The 16,642-nt window shown below is 42.4% G+C and overlaps 1 protein-coding gene across 4 annotated transcripts in view; it reads right to left on the reverse strand.

The window, feature by feature from the left end:
* LOC117204637 (disheveled-associated activator of morphogenesis 1) overlaps nt 1–16,642 on the reverse strand; it is a 43,459-nt gene that overhangs the window by 17,649 nt on the left and 9,168 nt on the right. Inside the window, exon 1 of one of the 4 annotated variants that reach the window (XM_033442191.1) lies at nt 14,554–15,351. The exons of 1 other annotated variant lie outside the window; for it this stretch is intronic. Coding sequence is in view for 1 of the 3 variants with exons in the window: in XM_033442190.1 (XP_033298081.1) it covers nt 2,046–2,063 (18 nt within the window). In the remaining 2 variants the exon portion in view is untranslated. Of the gene's footprint in view, nt 1–2,045; nt 2,069–12,725; nt 12,749–14,553; nt 15,352–16,642 lie in introns of those variants that run through there. 2 more of the 4 variants (XM_033442194.1, XM_033442190.1) reach the window with 2 other exon arrangements.

The following is a 16,642-nucleotide window of genomic DNA, read 5'->3' on the forward strand; positions in this document are numbered from 1 at the left end:
AAACACGGATTGTTCTCTCATTTCTAAGTAAGAATTCCCGGTGTCCACTCCAGAAGGATCGTGTGCAAAACAGGGAGAAAGCGAGGTCTAAAGAACCTATTCTTCTACTATGTTAAGTGATTGCGATACCCGTTCCGGATATGGAACGCATCGATCAATCGGCGCCGATAAGGGAGGGCACCCAAAAAGTTTCACTCGCCGAATATCTTCGGTGAGAGTTCGGGCTAAAGAGAGACACCTGTTCGACCGGGAGAAAGAACGAAACCGATAATTCAGTTACTTTTCAGCGACCATTGTTACATACGTTTCACCATGCTCGATTGCTTTTCCATATATGGAGATACCTGGGAACACTTTCGACTCGACATCTCGCCCTGCAAATTTCACAGTGTTCCCTCATCGAAGACAGGAATATTTCAGAGTCTGAGAAAAATCGGAAATTGGACTTCTGTACTAAAATATAATTCATAGTAAAATTGGTCGAATCATTAGGCAAGGACAACGGCCTGGCGCAAAGTATATATACATATACATACATAATTTGCACTCGGATGCGTGCACAGAATGCGAATAGATGCGCAGCGTACGCAACGACTTGCACAAGGAACCGTTTAGATGCGGGCTTCTTTTTTTATCTGCTTGTATAATTTTTAATTAGTCGCGGATGCGTGCGATGGTGAATGTACCTTAACGAAAATATCGCTTCTTCCTCGTTGCTTCAAGCATTCTTATAAATTGAGAGAAAAGACGAGACGATAACATTAGTTGACTTACTTAGTGCTAATTAGTCTCGTGTTTTGTGAGATTTAATTAACCGTAACCATAGCAGATTCGACAGAGACATTATATCTGAGCGACGTAAATCGATATATCTCTATAACGAGGAAATGAGTACACAATACTTCGTCTATCGTATCTTCTCCTAAGGTTTAGTTTGCGTTTTCACTTATTTATGAGGATCGTAAGAGATTCTCATAGTCTCTCTTTCGATATCAGTCGCCCCATTGTTAATAATCAGAGCCAGAGAATCGCGAGTAGGATTTCTCCTTTCGATTACGATTTCCATAATCTGCTTCTATAAATGTAACGAAAAAAGAAAATTGCTCGCGCAAAGGGCGCATTCTAAGGGCGATTAAACCACATCAAGATTCCGCAACGCACGATTTACGACAATAGTGTAGAGCAAAATCTGTCCAAGATCGTCAAACGATTGGATTTTCAATCTTCGTGATTCATTAACGTGGACGCTTTCGAAATTTTCAAGAAAAACTGTTATGCCATGTATACGACAACGTCGCAAGAGACGCAAGATTTTTAGCATGGTAGTTCATAGCAATTTAGTTATTGCTGCGGGTGATTCAGTGGTTGTAGCAGGAATCCACAAGCTTTGGGTTGGAATATGCAACTATCGAAGCGAGCCCCTGGCGATCCCGCCGGCAAAAACGATCGAGCCAGACTTAAACCAGTCGATCGTAACGAGGTAATCGCTAAACATCTAGTCAAGTTGCGTCCAAGCTGACCAGAATGGTTCCGAAAAAAGACATATAACGCGATCACCGACACGGATAACTACATACGTTTGCATATACGATTATGGTGCGGAGTGATTTTCCTATGAACGGTAAAATTCAATATGTAATTTCTACGACGATATCACGATCCGTACGGTTGTTTATTAATCTAGTTGAAACACGATTATCATCGAGTTGTCAGTCCCTACCAGGTGAACAGGTAACTTTTAATTGACGGAAGTGAGCATCGATTTGTGGTATGCCAAGTGATTTTTCACGGTGTAAGAACCACAATCCAAGATCATCTATAGAACTTTACGTTTCCGGCTAGCTGCGGAAATGAGAGCAAAAACAGTAGAAGACTTACATAGGAGCACAAGCGCAAAGGAATTTCAAGCGCAGTTTCCAGATTAAAACGATTTTCAATGTCGAATTTGAAAACGAGACTGTATTTTTTACACATTCGTAGAGTTGTCTTGCTTGTTCGATTAATCATTTATATAAATATTACAACGTTGATCACAAAAACATTACCAGATTTATCTTGCCCATCTTCTCCAGCACGGTGTCCATTCTGGCTGTTGATAATGAACCACTTCCTGGAAAGGAATACCTTTCGGATTATGTCCGCAATGGGATGATGTCTTGCTCGAAGCGTAATCAATTTTTTTTCTCAGACGATCAAGATTTTTCCACAAACACTGATAAATTACGCATATCCTGTATCACGGATGGAGCTAAACCGACGCGATATGTTCCCTTAATAAAGCGGTACACAACGTTCTTGCGACTAATTTCACCAGACTTCGATTTCATTCGCTATCACGGAGAAATCCTGCTTCTCGTCGCTTGGAAACTTCTACGAAGCCGGCTCCATGAAAGAAACCACTAATCGAATTAATTGATCACGGAGATTCTGCGGTGGAATCGGAACCCTCGTTATTCCTCCAGTCACTATTGTCTTGAGAAAAGCTTCTCATCGGATCTTTCTTTCTTTCCAAGTTATTTTAACAATTTCTGCTTGCCATTGACCAAATATTATCCCGTTTCTTTGTCACGACATCATTTCCTATTCGAAACACCAAATCTAATCGGCCTTCTTCTAGTTTTCCTCGTAATCTTTTTTCACCATGTCTCGTTAATTTAACGAGCAAGTTCAAGGACCGATTAAACAAAATAAAACCGGGAAACGAGTTTGAGGCGCGACGTCTCGTCGTGGGCATGGAACGCGAGAGGATCGCGGCTGCGGAACCTTCTTGCTCGCGATTGTAGGTTGAACTGCCAGGTGAAAACACAACACCTCTCAACCTGCACAGGTGCACACAGAGGCCTCTCGGCTGGCCCCTGAAAGGAAGGGGGGCCTACTTGTGCTGCGGGGACTGTTCAGCACGGATACCTTAATCTTTGCTTGACCATCCGACCGATATTGTTTGACGTTTAATATGCAGAACTAACATTAGAAGAAACGAGCAAATTTCAAGAACCTTTGGAAAATTTGGCAATGGGATACTTCCAGAGATTCGCCATCTCTTGTATCGTAAAACTAGGGGAATGGTTTTCTTTGAGATAAACGATTCATAGGTGTCAAAAAACATCCGACAACTTTACGAAGAAAAGGTTTTGTTGCAATTGGCATGAGCAATACGAAAGATAAAGCTTCTCGAAGATGATTTTATGCCCCCCTCATTTTTTCTTGGCCGCCGAGACATTGATTAAACGAAATTACATATACATGCAGTTCGCTCAATTCGATATCGGACAAAGTTAATACCAGGTTTAATGACACGCAGGTTAAAACCTTCGCGTCGATAAAGTTTTATTGCTCGACCGAATACTTTTCTCTCGGCCTAAAGCTTTCGACGCTTCGAATGGAAGAGACGTTTCGAGATAAGTTGACCGGGATGGGCGTGAACGACCCAAATTTTACGCGACTCGGCGCTTTTGGAGTTTTTGCCTTGCTGTCATGAATGAATATTTATACGCAGCCGAATGCAAGGTAATATGTAATTTGTCAGCACGGTAAATGTACGCGGAGTTACGCGGGTTCGAGGGAAAATGCTTTATGAAGCATCAAAGATACCTTCCTAAATATTGCTTTTACTTCAAAGGAACATGTGCACGTAATTCTAAATAGAAGTGGAGAACGTGCAGTACATTTGGGCTAAAATATCAACAGCTAGCAGTTCTTTCCCTTTCTTGCATTTGCTTGTGCACTTTTCGGTGATAGCTCTATTGCCTACGAAGCAAGATCTGACCAGCTGGCCGCCATATTACGAACCTACGCGAGAAGAGACGTGTACGCAAGAAGAATTTGTAATTTTGCGATTAGTTTCCTGGAACCGCGCGATACTGTTGAGAATTCAGTAAATTTTCTATCTGTACGTCTTTTCGAAAAAGCAGAGAAGAAACGTAAAGGGTTTTTGAAAGTGCAGTCATGAAAAACGCCAGCCAAACCGGGAAATACGCAACAGTAACAAGATGCAGAGCCAAAAATGAAAACGTTGCTGGATGCAGAAAAGGTACGAAAATTGTTGGCATTTTCTCTTGGAAGTTCTGTTCGTTTCCGTGGGCTTTTGGTAGTCGTGCTCGAGTACGATTGCGTGTATATTGTACTTAAACGGGCAGCAGGTGGAACAGGAGGTAAAAAGCGGCCAACCAATAGTCAGTCGTGGAAATCGCGAGAGGTGTACGCGTGCCACGTGCTTTCGAGTCACGAGAGACATAGCCTTCCACGGGCTGGAGGAAAGATTAGGGAAAAAAACAAACAGAGCTTTGTTCCTCGTTCGAATTAGGATGCTGAGGACAACGATGTGGAAAGAAATCGTCCTTGTTTGCCTGTCTGCCGACAACCTTGCAACGGAATGCATTCTCGTCTCTTCTCGCTACCGAACGACTGGTTTTTCTGCAGTAAAACGAGACGCACGAACGTGATCACCAGATTTTTTCCTGTTTCCACGGGGGAGGAGAGTTCCGCCGTCGTGCTCGATCACCGGCCTTGAGCACATTCTTCGTCGCGGTGGTCCTCCGAGTCCTGGCGACATTTCAATCGAGTTAATTCGAATCCAGTGAACGTCGAGTTTGCAAATTACGCTTTGAACACACCGCGAACTGCAGATCGGGGTTTATTGGATCCGAATTGTCGGCGTCGTTCGTTTTATCGCTCGTCAAAGTGTCTCATGAGCTACGGAACGCAATGTAGATCGAATGATTTAGCATCTACATGATCGTTGCGTCTTTTTACAAGATCGAGAGCAAGATCGAGAATCGGTATTTTTGTATATTGCTTTAACAAATACCATTTACAAAATGTTTGAAGTCGAGCTATGCCATGTTATATTCTGCGTTCTGACAATAGGAGAAAAAGGAGATAAGGTGAAAAATTTCATAGACATATTCCATCGTTCAGGAAGACAACGCTTGTAAAGCATCGAAGAGACGAACGGTTGTAAAGTCGGCAGTATCGGCCTTGTAACCAAGAAAGAGCAGGTATGTACTTGTTCGCGGAAACGCAGCACACCGAAGGTAGAAATAGAGGAAGGTTTCTCCGGCTCGTTTTCACCGGTAATGTCGGTAACGTTGTACTGGTCTGCGCCTTTACGCGCATTCCTGCGATAACACGACCAAACGAGTCGACACGATCGATTAGCAGCAACGCCATTAACCATCGTCGGCTCGCGTAACCGAGCCTCGCATTTCCATCGATATTTGAAAAGTGTCAACCATTCGACAAAATTATACGCAAATATTGTATGTCACAACGTTTGGAACATCGAAAATATTTCGCGGGCATAGCGTATACAGAAATTTATGGTCAATGGTACAATGTACATAAGTCTGAATGACCGATCAAAGAAATTGAAATTAGTCAGAATGATATTCACGACAAAATAGTTTGACTATATTTTAGATTTTCAATTAGACGCATCTCGTTAGTACTTTTGCGATCGATTAATATTTTTATTCGTTACTAACATTATAAGCTATGAAAAGGTATATGTATTTTTTTCGAAACCAATAATTTAAGCGAATATTTTAATTCTTAGGGGATTAAAAGCAGATTAATACTCTATCGATAAAATAATTCCTTCCTTCATGCACGCGTTCCTATGGCTCCACAATTAATGACGCAAATATCAATCATTGCGACTTATTTTATCGTTCGCAGTGCAAAAGTATATGGAAGTAGAAATCGGCATCTAAATCGATATGGAATCGTTAAGAGAGTTGCTTAATGATGCCACCATATCAAATAAAAATTATTACGGGTGGGAATGGCGCATTTTGCTACCTCGATTACATCGATCGTCGCGATTATAGTCGCATGAGTGTTCGCATATTGCGTTTAGTATCCTTATAGACTCAATAAAAAAGAATGCTTCGCATCCATACGATACGTTTAATGCAATTGACTGCACACGTCAGGCGTAAATTCAAATAGAAAAATAGAAAAATTGAAGGTAAACACGTCCATACAAACATCTGAATACAATGAACTCTTAACGATCAGCCTAAGAGAAATTGCATTTGTCAAAGATTTTCCACGCTCACGCACCAACTGACTGACGGCAATAACCAATGCTTGTTTAAATTCACAAGCGTTCACAATTCGCTTGTGAATGCTTATTACGCGTACCTCGGTGATTTCAATGACCGCATAGACGCGCAATAAGACTTGGAAAAACATGCACAAAGCGGTGCAATGTAAAACACGATTCTAAACAATTTAACGTGGAACGTGTTACAGAAGAGTCGCATTTGAAAAGGAGATAATCTCATAAATTTCCAATCCACGTTTCACCTTCCCTTGTGCAACTTAGATGTAAAGGACCACCTACTAGAAACACGAAGCAATCGTCTTGAAACCACAATCTTAAACACGCGTGAGTGGTACAGCTTGTTACTTAAGTGGTGCACTTCACGTGCTTCAAAAGACCACCATATTCAGCCAGATAAGGCGATTTTCAAGCGGAATGCGTAACATAAACTTTTGAAAAGTAGTGCGTTGTCTTCCGGCTAATGTGTGGCCAATCTCGGTTGATGGCACCGTGTATATCGCTTAGAATTTAATTATATCTTCATTCGCTTTGCTTCCCCTATATGAATTCGAAGTTGTTCCAAGTTCTGTCTACAGCTCAACAAAGTTCTCCTTTTTCAAGTTCAGCCTTCCATTATAGGTCGATTATATACATATGTACACTCCCCCGATATATGCGTATGTATTTCGAGGTCCTAATCGGTGTCAACTACTGCACGTATCGACCTACTGAGAAAGACCCGTTAAGTTGGACCTCCCTTCCCCTCTCTTCATCTTTTTCTCTGTCTATCTTTTGACTTTTAGAACACCGAACGGCTCACTCTACTACGCTGCATCATTATGCCATTTAAGCGGGAAAATCGCCAGAGTTCGCAGAACTTTAGGACGATTATAATTTTATTTAACCTAAGTTCTTTAAGAATTCGCAAGATCGATGGCGATGCTAAATATTAATGGAAATAACGTTATTCAGTGAAATGCATCAAACGCAGAGTATTTGAGGATTTACGAGACTGAGCTACACTGTTGTATCGAGCGTGGGCGCTCAGACCGTCGCGTGGGCTCATTCAAACATTATTTCGTTATTCCATTCTCGTCTGTGCTGATTTCATGGGCACCAAACGTCCGGCCAGCCACCTTCGTGACTTTTCCCGACTATTAACCATTTTCTGCACGTTCTGGACCTTTTGTCCAACACGATGCTTCATGGATAAGATATTATGGATTTACATATGTCAAACAGACTGTTATACTACAAAGCAAACTACCGTTACTAGTCTTCGTACTTTTGAAGTTCGCGAGAAAAGACAGTTACGTTCTAGATTATCCAGCAACATTTATACAATTCTTACAGAAGGTCATCGATTTCACAGAAACTTTGAGTGATTTCCACTGTGGTTGCAACAAATCCAGAGATATTGATTATTTAAGCAAGAACTTAAGTGTACTTATGTGTATGACAACGTTCAAGGGAACACGGTCATAAAATATTAACATGAAAATCATAGCTCGCAACTCGAAAGAAAATGACTATAATAAGCGACAACGGCAGAGGAAGCGTCGCAGAAATAAGTATAAAAAGCTGCTCGTAATTTCAAGATATTCGGGTCGCGAACTTAAAGGCCGATCTCGAACATTAGACGTTTCTTGCACGTTCGTTGTTTTTTGTTCGACATATCGATCATGCCTATAGGTGCAATGAATTCAAAAGGGACCTATTTTCGAATAAAATAAAACAACTGATAAGATCCTCAGTCCTATTTTACGTGAAAGAAAATTGAAAATATTCCAAGTGAGATTCCTTGACTTCAACTTTGCGGAAATATCATAAAGATTGTTCGATCCTTTTACTAGTAATAACCGTGACACAGCATATATATGATGCTTGATAAAAATCATGGCACACTGACCTTCAGTAGTATTTTAGAATAAATTTACTGGGGCCCACCGACGGTAACGGTGCCCGATTCCGATGCGGGGGACACATTTTCGATTCGATAGGCGTGCTGAAAGGTCGATCTACGAGGATCTACGTGATTGTCGCTTCGTTGCCATTGTTTTCGTGACTCGCCTTTCTGCAATCGACTTAATTACGATTTCATGACACGTAAGTCGGTGTGCAGACAACACTATTTCGTATGCACGTCCAGGAAAAGTCCGGAATATTGTTATCGAATGGCTGCAACAATTTACAATAGTTGATATTTGATCCGATAAAACTAAAGCTTTTAACGAAATCTCCTTGGAGAAATCCACCTCGATTATACATAACAGAGAGGAAGTACGGTTTAAAATTCAATGCCTTTTATTCGCCTTCAAAGCCACGGACTGAAGTCCACTTCCGAGGCGTTCTTAATTAGCCTGCGAAGTCTAGTAGCCCGAAGCTCGGTCGAAAGAAATCGGAACACACGACAGCATGAAACATTTCCATGGCCGTTATTCCAGCAACATATTGCCTTTTCTCCGATTATCTTGACGAATCGTCGAACAAGGTCTTTCGTGACAGGGGTGCGCGATGTTACGGAATCTAGACCAGTTCCAGAGAGCAGATCGAAGAAAATCATACGAAAGAGACGTGTGAATATGTAGATTAATCGGTTGTTTGCGAGCAAAACCAGCGAAGGATAGGAGTGGTTCGATTCGCGCGCTACTCGATTACTCTCTTATCTATCGTAGTAGGTTAGTGGGCCGTAATTTTTGCCGCATCCTACTGCGATAAATCGTCTATCTTGACCGGCCGATTTTTCGCTTCGTTTCCTCTTGTTGCATTCTTTCATCGTTTCGAGGAGAAACGAAAATTTCACGCATGAAGGCTTACCTAAGAAGTTTAACTGGAAGGCGGTCTTTCTCTAGTACCGCGGTGTGCCGATGATAGGTTGCACCGTAAGATTAGACTAGTCGTTGATAAGCTCTTCAGGCCGTAAGTTCGCCACAGTCATGCCAATACAGCGTTATCCTCGCCGCCAAATAAGAAATAACAAACCGCATCTACCGATTCGTGTTCGGCAATGTGGAACTGGCGCGAGGAGGAACTTTCGAACTTGAGATGATAAGCTACTCTCACGACGAGGTCGTCGATAGATCATCGTCGCGTGTTCCTCGATTTGTTCTATGTACCGTTGGACTTAAATGCCAGGGTTAAGTAACGCACACTCTCACGAGAAAAGATGAATTTACGAGCGAACGCTTACTAAATTAACTTGTTCTATCCACGGTCACGATTATCCAGACGCTCGGCGTACTTGTACACAACCACGCAATTCGCATTTATCAAGCCCACTTTCTAACACGTTTATGGAACTCGACGATATGTAAATCTCGGGCTTTATCAGAATATAGCCGAAGCATTCTTTACATCTTATAAAAATTCCTATCGTTCTTGTAAAATTACGAGCTAAAATCCTTCAGAAATTCTTCACGAAGCTCAATGCTGAAGTCATCTAATGCTTATAATCTTCTTTTTTCCTCTTTCGGAACGGAAACACCCTACTGTAAGCTAGTCTATCTCCCACTAACTTTCTTCACGGTGTTCGCACGAAATACATTCCTAATTCGCGGCTGAATCTCACTGGTGAGTCACTCGACACACACGAACAAGGACTGGTGCTCCTCGTGGGTGGAGCACGAAACCCTTAGGCCCAGACGAAATCAATAATAGCACGCCTCCGCGATATAGAACGCATAGAGACAAATTCGTCGTACAGTAAATAAGAAGGAAACGGAATGAGCAATGGTGAAATTCGAGCAGTTACCTCTAACCTCCAAGAGACCGATTGATCTTCGCTTAGAACGTACTGACATCACCCTATGGTGATTCGCGATCGATCGATATTGCCTGCTCACGATTCCAGCTCAGCTCCGGAGATGATTTAATTAAAAGAACTCGAATGACAAGGGCCAGAAGTCGATAGTGTAGTATTACCTCTGTTCCCCTGTCACTGGATTGCTGCCAGTATATCCGAGCTCCTGTCGGATTAAGCGAATAGGAACAGCTGATACTCTGGCAGTGAAGTTTTCCTAGTATCGTGTTCGCGTGTTTCGAATTGGGGTTTGCTCACATCATGAGGCTATATATAATAACGAAATAATTAACTCGTGGAGAATGAACAGGTATGGGTAATCCTGCGCTCTATGATGTTCAATGTCAGTCCATTGATTGACGTTCGACTTTCGATGTAACGGTAAATGATGAATCTATCGATATCCAGTGATGCAAGTATTTGAATAGGAATACAAATTTATTGCACGAAACGAGAGAGAGAGAGAGAGAGAGAAAAGTTCATTCAGACAAATCGTTGAAAGAACAGAAATCAGATAAAGAAAGATTTATATCCTTGCAACGCAAGTCTTGTTTCAATAAACGAAGCCTAGCCACCAAATTCGGATAATTTCTCTGGTTAGGAAGAATCTATCAGACAATCACGGAGTCCCGTCCCTTCTTCGGATTCCCCACGACGACGACGCCACCGCGTGCAACATCTTGGCACGAGTTCAAGCATTCGTTATTCCTTGCACGCTTCACGGCTGTCCCCTCTTCATTCCGCTTCTTTGCGATGTGGCGACCAGCTAGCGACGGTCTTTTTCTTGGTTATCCGTATTTACGATTTTAGGAGACACTCACAACGACGAACGGAGATCGAAGAGAATATAAGAGAGACAATATTTCGTAAAAAAATTCGATTAAATCCCATAATTAAGCGGTATTTGCATTCTAATCGTTACTCGTTTGAGAAAGTTTACAATTCTTCGTTTTCTGTCTGAAATGTTTCTTCTTTGATTACTTTCTCAACCAGGTATTAAAGTTTTGTCGAATTTGATCCACCAAGATTTATATTACAATGTTCTGAAGACGCTTTGCTTTCACTTCGTTCGCTTTGAGATAGCTCGCAAGCTTATTTTACTTTATATTCCGTAAAAGATAGTATACCTTAAAATCTGTGAACCTGGTACTGCAGCTTGGTAAACAGAGTTATACTTAACGGAAGCCATTCCCTGTTACCTAATTAATCCAATCGTTTTCTATCGGCCCGATAAAATTGTAGTAGAAGAGCGCGATGGAAGGGAGGAACGAGTAAAATTCGGGCCTGTTCCGCATTTTGACAGGTGAAAAATTGTGAACGCATTCTTGCTTGCCAGTCTGCTTCGAAAGAAGGCACGAGCACCATCATCTTCTCTTTGTCGATGAAATAAAAAAAAAAAGAAATAAAATAAGATTAACAAGGGAACGAAGATTGCCGTTCAAATGAGGTGGTCATTAAGGCGATTGCTTATTACTCATGCCAGCTCTTTTTGCGACATCACATTTTTCACCAGCGATTTCTTCGCGTGCTAAGAAAAAAAAAAACGGTTTACGGTATCCTGACGGGCCGAAACGATAGCGCTGTTTATGCTATCAGCTCGAGACGTTATCACTTTCACAATGTGTCTTAGACTTTAGACTGTCCAATGCCAGTAGAATCACCTAAATTAGTTGAAAGTTCGTTCTCTATAATCTCTTCCAAGTGAAGTCCAAATGAAAATTAACAAAATTTAAATCGATACCGAGCTGTTACAGCGGTCTAGTCGGATATTTAAGACGACGGGGAACAGCAAATTAGAAATAAGTTTACCGTTAGAGAGTATCCGAAGCGGCGCTCGTTCGTCGTAAAAGCAACGCGAACCTACACTTCATTAGAAGCATGGTTATTATCGTGGCACGTAAACCGATAATTTATATCGAAAAGAATCACTTCCGTGTTGCGGAACATCGTCATATTTAATTGTAACTCTTCGAGGTAAGTAGGAGCAACATTTCACGTATAGCACGTTCGTTCCACTGGTCTCGTGCCGTCAACCAAGAGAAACTCATTCATGATACATGATGCTCTTGACATTTAACGATAAAGAACGTCCAACTGTTTGCCCTCTTCACCGCTACTTCTACCTTCTGGTCGTGTTTTACCAAGCCACTCGAACATTTTCGGTAACGCCAGACCTTCAAAGGCTATGCTTTATCTCTCGTGCGATAATACTCTTATCTTGCTCGCCATCTGTCTTTTAGGGTCGCCAGAATATCCAAATTCCATAAGAAACAGTTGTGGATAACAAACGAGTGTTTCGATCATTAATTTGAGACTTTCTTCGAGGTAGTTAGGGGCTTTAACACAGGAAGCAATAGTATTTATGAAAATTTATTCGTTTGGAATAGAAACTTAGTTTTTGTTTAAATACATAGCTATTTTGTTACAAATCTTGCATTTTCCTCGTTCTAATAACAGCCATAAACTTCAGCATGGACTGAATTTTATTAATGGACAGTAACGTACGATTAACATTTCCCCTAATGATTTGTATTTAGTTCGGAAAATAAATCGCTACGTACATCCATTTGTCTAACTTTTTATTGTTACTTTATCGTTACTTTGACACGAATGCTGCACTACTTCTTTGCCGATAATGTTCGAATCTCCTTTCCATTCCACGTATTAACCTCAAAACGTTAATTTGCAGTTAGACCTAATCACCTGAGCGATCGGGAACTGTAACAAACCTTTCTCTAATTTCCGATGTTATATGAAAATAACACGACCGACATCAGGACCAAACTCACTAATGAGAACCAGTCTCGGCATGGTAAATCCATAGGGAAACAGAGAATCAGGGTCGACATTATAAATCTATTAAACATTCATTCATCTAACCTTGACTGTGTCGAGGTGGGAAAGTGGTTTAGACAGCTAGCAAACTTGTACTTTCCACATCGATTTCCTGAAACAAGAAAATGTGCTCCTAATAGAAGAAGCCCTCGACGATGGCTCTCGATCAAGCGCGCGTAAATGTCGATAGACGTCACGGAAAAAGGGAAGAAATTACGACCGTTCAATTGCGTGAACGATGGAGGAAACGTATGACAGGTTTTTTCGACAAGCATACTCCATTGTCATTAATTGAAATCGAGATACTGATCAGCAAAGTATAATTGACCAATTAGTTATAATTTATTAAATTCAGCATCGAACGAAATGCGATTAGAGTATGTTATCCTCCAATTTATAATTCAAGATCTGATTATTGTTCTCCGTTTCGAAAAGGAATTTTCTGGGAGATCGACCGAACCACCGCGTCAGTCATCTCCACATCACATAGGACCCTTCCAAGGACATAGTGCGCTGAAGACTTAATGGAAGAAGGAGCACGAGATTTTAAAAAAACCACTATGAATCGTCTTACACAGATTCCACGCGAAACACATAGACCTCGGCAATAACTTTCAGACATACAGTTTTCCTCTATCGCAAACACTTACTTAATTATTATTTTTTATTTCTCTCTGCCGAACTTGAAACGAGTAGTAATTTTATTCAAATCGATGCACCATCCCGCAACATTTCCATTAAATTCCTGTGTCAAGATAAAATGTAGCAAACGTTGATGCTTTTTAAGCAAGGCCCGCATTTCTTCGTTCCGAAAGTTCATTTCGTAATAGCAAATCATGTGCCGGGACCGGCTAAATGACAAACGTTGTTCTAGTGATGGTTTTCGTAATATCCATGAGGGAAATACCATTGCAATGTATGGAAAAAGAAATCGGTTTGAAATCCCGAGATACCTTGCCGACGATCTATCAGCGGTCTTCGTTTCCTGCATCGTCGAAATCAATCTGATGTCCAGTCACTTTCATTTTCATGCCTGAACACGACCCGAAGAGAGATAGCGCAAGAACGTTAATTAACGCAACATCGCATCCCCGTCATCTTCCTGGTCCTTGAGTTACGTAAAAACAAGAAGTGACTTGCAATCGACGGCGACACCACACAAAACGGAATTCCGTGTTGCACGTGTATCACGTGTCCGCGCCAACTCGACAACGCGTCAACGATACTCGCCACATCGAGAGGATCTCTGGTGGTCTAGCGGAACGCTTCGAAATGGCTCGTCTAGTGGTGTATTGCATCTGACTTGCGGTATTTTCCGGTATGACAGCATCATGAAACTCGATGATGCTTGCTAGATACAGATCGGTGACTCGTACACTTCCGAAGAGATGTTACCATCGCTAATCATACGCGATTTATTTCAGTAGCTAATTGAACCGTTTAATTCAAAAGTGGTATAGATAGAAAAAGTTAATTGCTAGATAATGAAAGGAGAAAGTAAAAATTCCGTAAGAGGCCGCGTGGGCGATTCTCACTTATTTTGTTTGCCACCGAGAAACTAATGAAGATACGCTTACACAACTTCTGTACAATATAGAATGAAGCTGCGGTTCGAGCTGCGATGTTAAACCAAATAGGCGAAAAATTGACTTGTACCACTTTTGCATTAAGCAATTCAATTATTTCTACAATTTATATAACGATGTATAACGATATTCGCGCTTCCGGCTTGGACTCGAATCAAATTCATAATAATTTTTCGGATCGCGCCGATGAAAAAATGATCCACATCCTCCGGTCAATTGCCCGACTGCTCAACACGGATAAATTCGTCTATATTAAAAGATAGCCGACAAAGGGTGTTCACACTTACGAGTCAGCGGGAGTGGCGCTCGTGTGACGGCGCGTGCTGGTCGATCTCAGCAAACGACATCTTCTAACGTTGATTTCTATTGATCCTGTGCGGCTGATGCTTCCAATACATGTAGTTCACGCTCAAGCGTTAAATGTCCTCTCGAAACGCGCTGGAGTGCGGTTCACTTTCAACGACATCCCTCTTTGACCAGATCCAAATAGGAACGGGGAATTGCCAGAATCTGTATACACAAGATCGATCCCTTCGTCTCGCAATATAATTCCCTTAATCGGAACGAGAGAAACGCGATCTTCTTTGCTACTCCACTCACTTGCACACACTATTGACAATCGATTGAACGGTATATCTTTAGTAATTACGTAAACGTTGGATCGTACGGATGATTCACGAAAATGCGCGTTCCGAGTTGGAAGATTCCACGAGGAAAGATCTCGCAATTCTCGGCAGACGCTGCTCGTCTACCACAACGGGCACGAGAGCGTCGACCACGTGGTGGAAGAAGCGAGGCTCGACACGACTCGAAGGAGTCTCCGGCGAATTCTGCGAAGTCTTTGTGTGCGTCTACAGGCACGTGTGTCTGCGTGAAAATGCGTGTTTCTCGCGTGTCACGTGGCCCTTAAGGCTGGCTCACAAGGGGCAGAAGCGTTGGAGACCGAAAGCCATTGTTGTCGTCGCGTTAGCATCGGGCCTGGCTGCTACTGCCTACGCGAAAGAGTCGTCGATGGAGGGTAGTTTATGGCACGGCACCCCATAGGGGACTGGAGCCCTCGTACCATGGACCAAACATCTGCCCAAGTCCCCACCACTGGCTGCCCTACCGAACACCGCGTTTCGACCAGCCGGGTTATACCCTTCTTTTTTATGCTTTTTCCTTCGGTACGGCCCGAGTTTCTCGACGTTTTAGCCCACGCTTCTTAACCGCATGTTCGCTCGAAAATGGTAAACAGAGCGAGCGAGCAAGTGAGCGAGCAGAGTACTTGCAACCGGGCGTGTGTACACGGTGCAATTTGCGTGGCGATGCGTACTAGCTAATGCTCGCGGGAAAGGAACGCCGAGGGCAGCGATGTCGAAGCGATTAGGGCGGTTCCAGAGATGCATAATGCATACGCGTTGATGCATGCCTTCTATGATCGATTTCATGGCATTGTTTTAAGCGGGTCGCGTGTTTGTAGAGCGCAGACTGCACCATCCGAAGATACGTCTCGATCCAATGCAAATATCATAGGATCGAATAATAATAACTATTGGCCCAGCAAGGAGAATTATATAAATTGTTCGATGAGTGTGAAGTTTATCCTGATGTGAATGAACAATTTCAAACATCGAGATCTTGCCGGAAATGCAATGCTAATTTAATGCGTCACCACACCCTATGTTCCAGCGGCGTTCATGCCCCATAGCAACACCGTAATTAGGATTGTTTCACGGTTTATTAAGAACGAGTCGGCCACGCTTTTGGGTGCGCCATTCCGTGCCAACACTCCGTTCGTCGATAACGCAAAGCGTTGCTTTCCGTGAACCTGTTCGCTCACTTGCAGCTATTTACGTTAAGTGTAACAAACATGTAATCCGCGTGCAATATTTTTTCATTAATTACCCGCAAACCTTGAACCTTATTCGTGAACAACGTTTTCGTTCCAAATAACAAATACAACTCAGGAATCGCAATATTTCTCGAGTATCTCGATTCGTGTCCGTCTTTGATTACTCTGTCAGTGATCGGTACGCGCAGCGAAAGGAAACCAACCACTAGAGTCTATTACAACAGCGTGCACGCACGCAAACGTCGCCGCGTTAATTATATGCGAGCGGAGAAAGAAAGAGTACGTAACGCGTGCATAACGATTTTGCGCGACGATCGGCACGCCGATGACGCGCGATCTAGCTGCAAATTGCAGCTGGCCGCAGGAGGGTTGGCTCTACAATTGACAGCAATTGACGACAATTAGGGACAGGAACGATGACAGTCGTGATTTCGTCGATGAACGGGACGACTCGACGCGAAGCTGTGGAACGCCTTCGGATTTAATCCATGCCTCCGACACTTTCGCTTAACGAGACCGCGCGCACTTTAATGAAAAGTGTA

Source organism: Bombus bifarius, unplaced genomic scaffold (assembly GCF_011952205.1).
Source record: "Bombus bifarius isolate JDL3187 unplaced genomic scaffold, Bbif_JDL3187 scf7180000007979, whole genome shotgun sequence".
Lineage (NCBI taxonomy): Eukaryota > Metazoa > Arthropoda > Insecta > Hymenoptera > Apidae > Bombus > Bombus bifarius.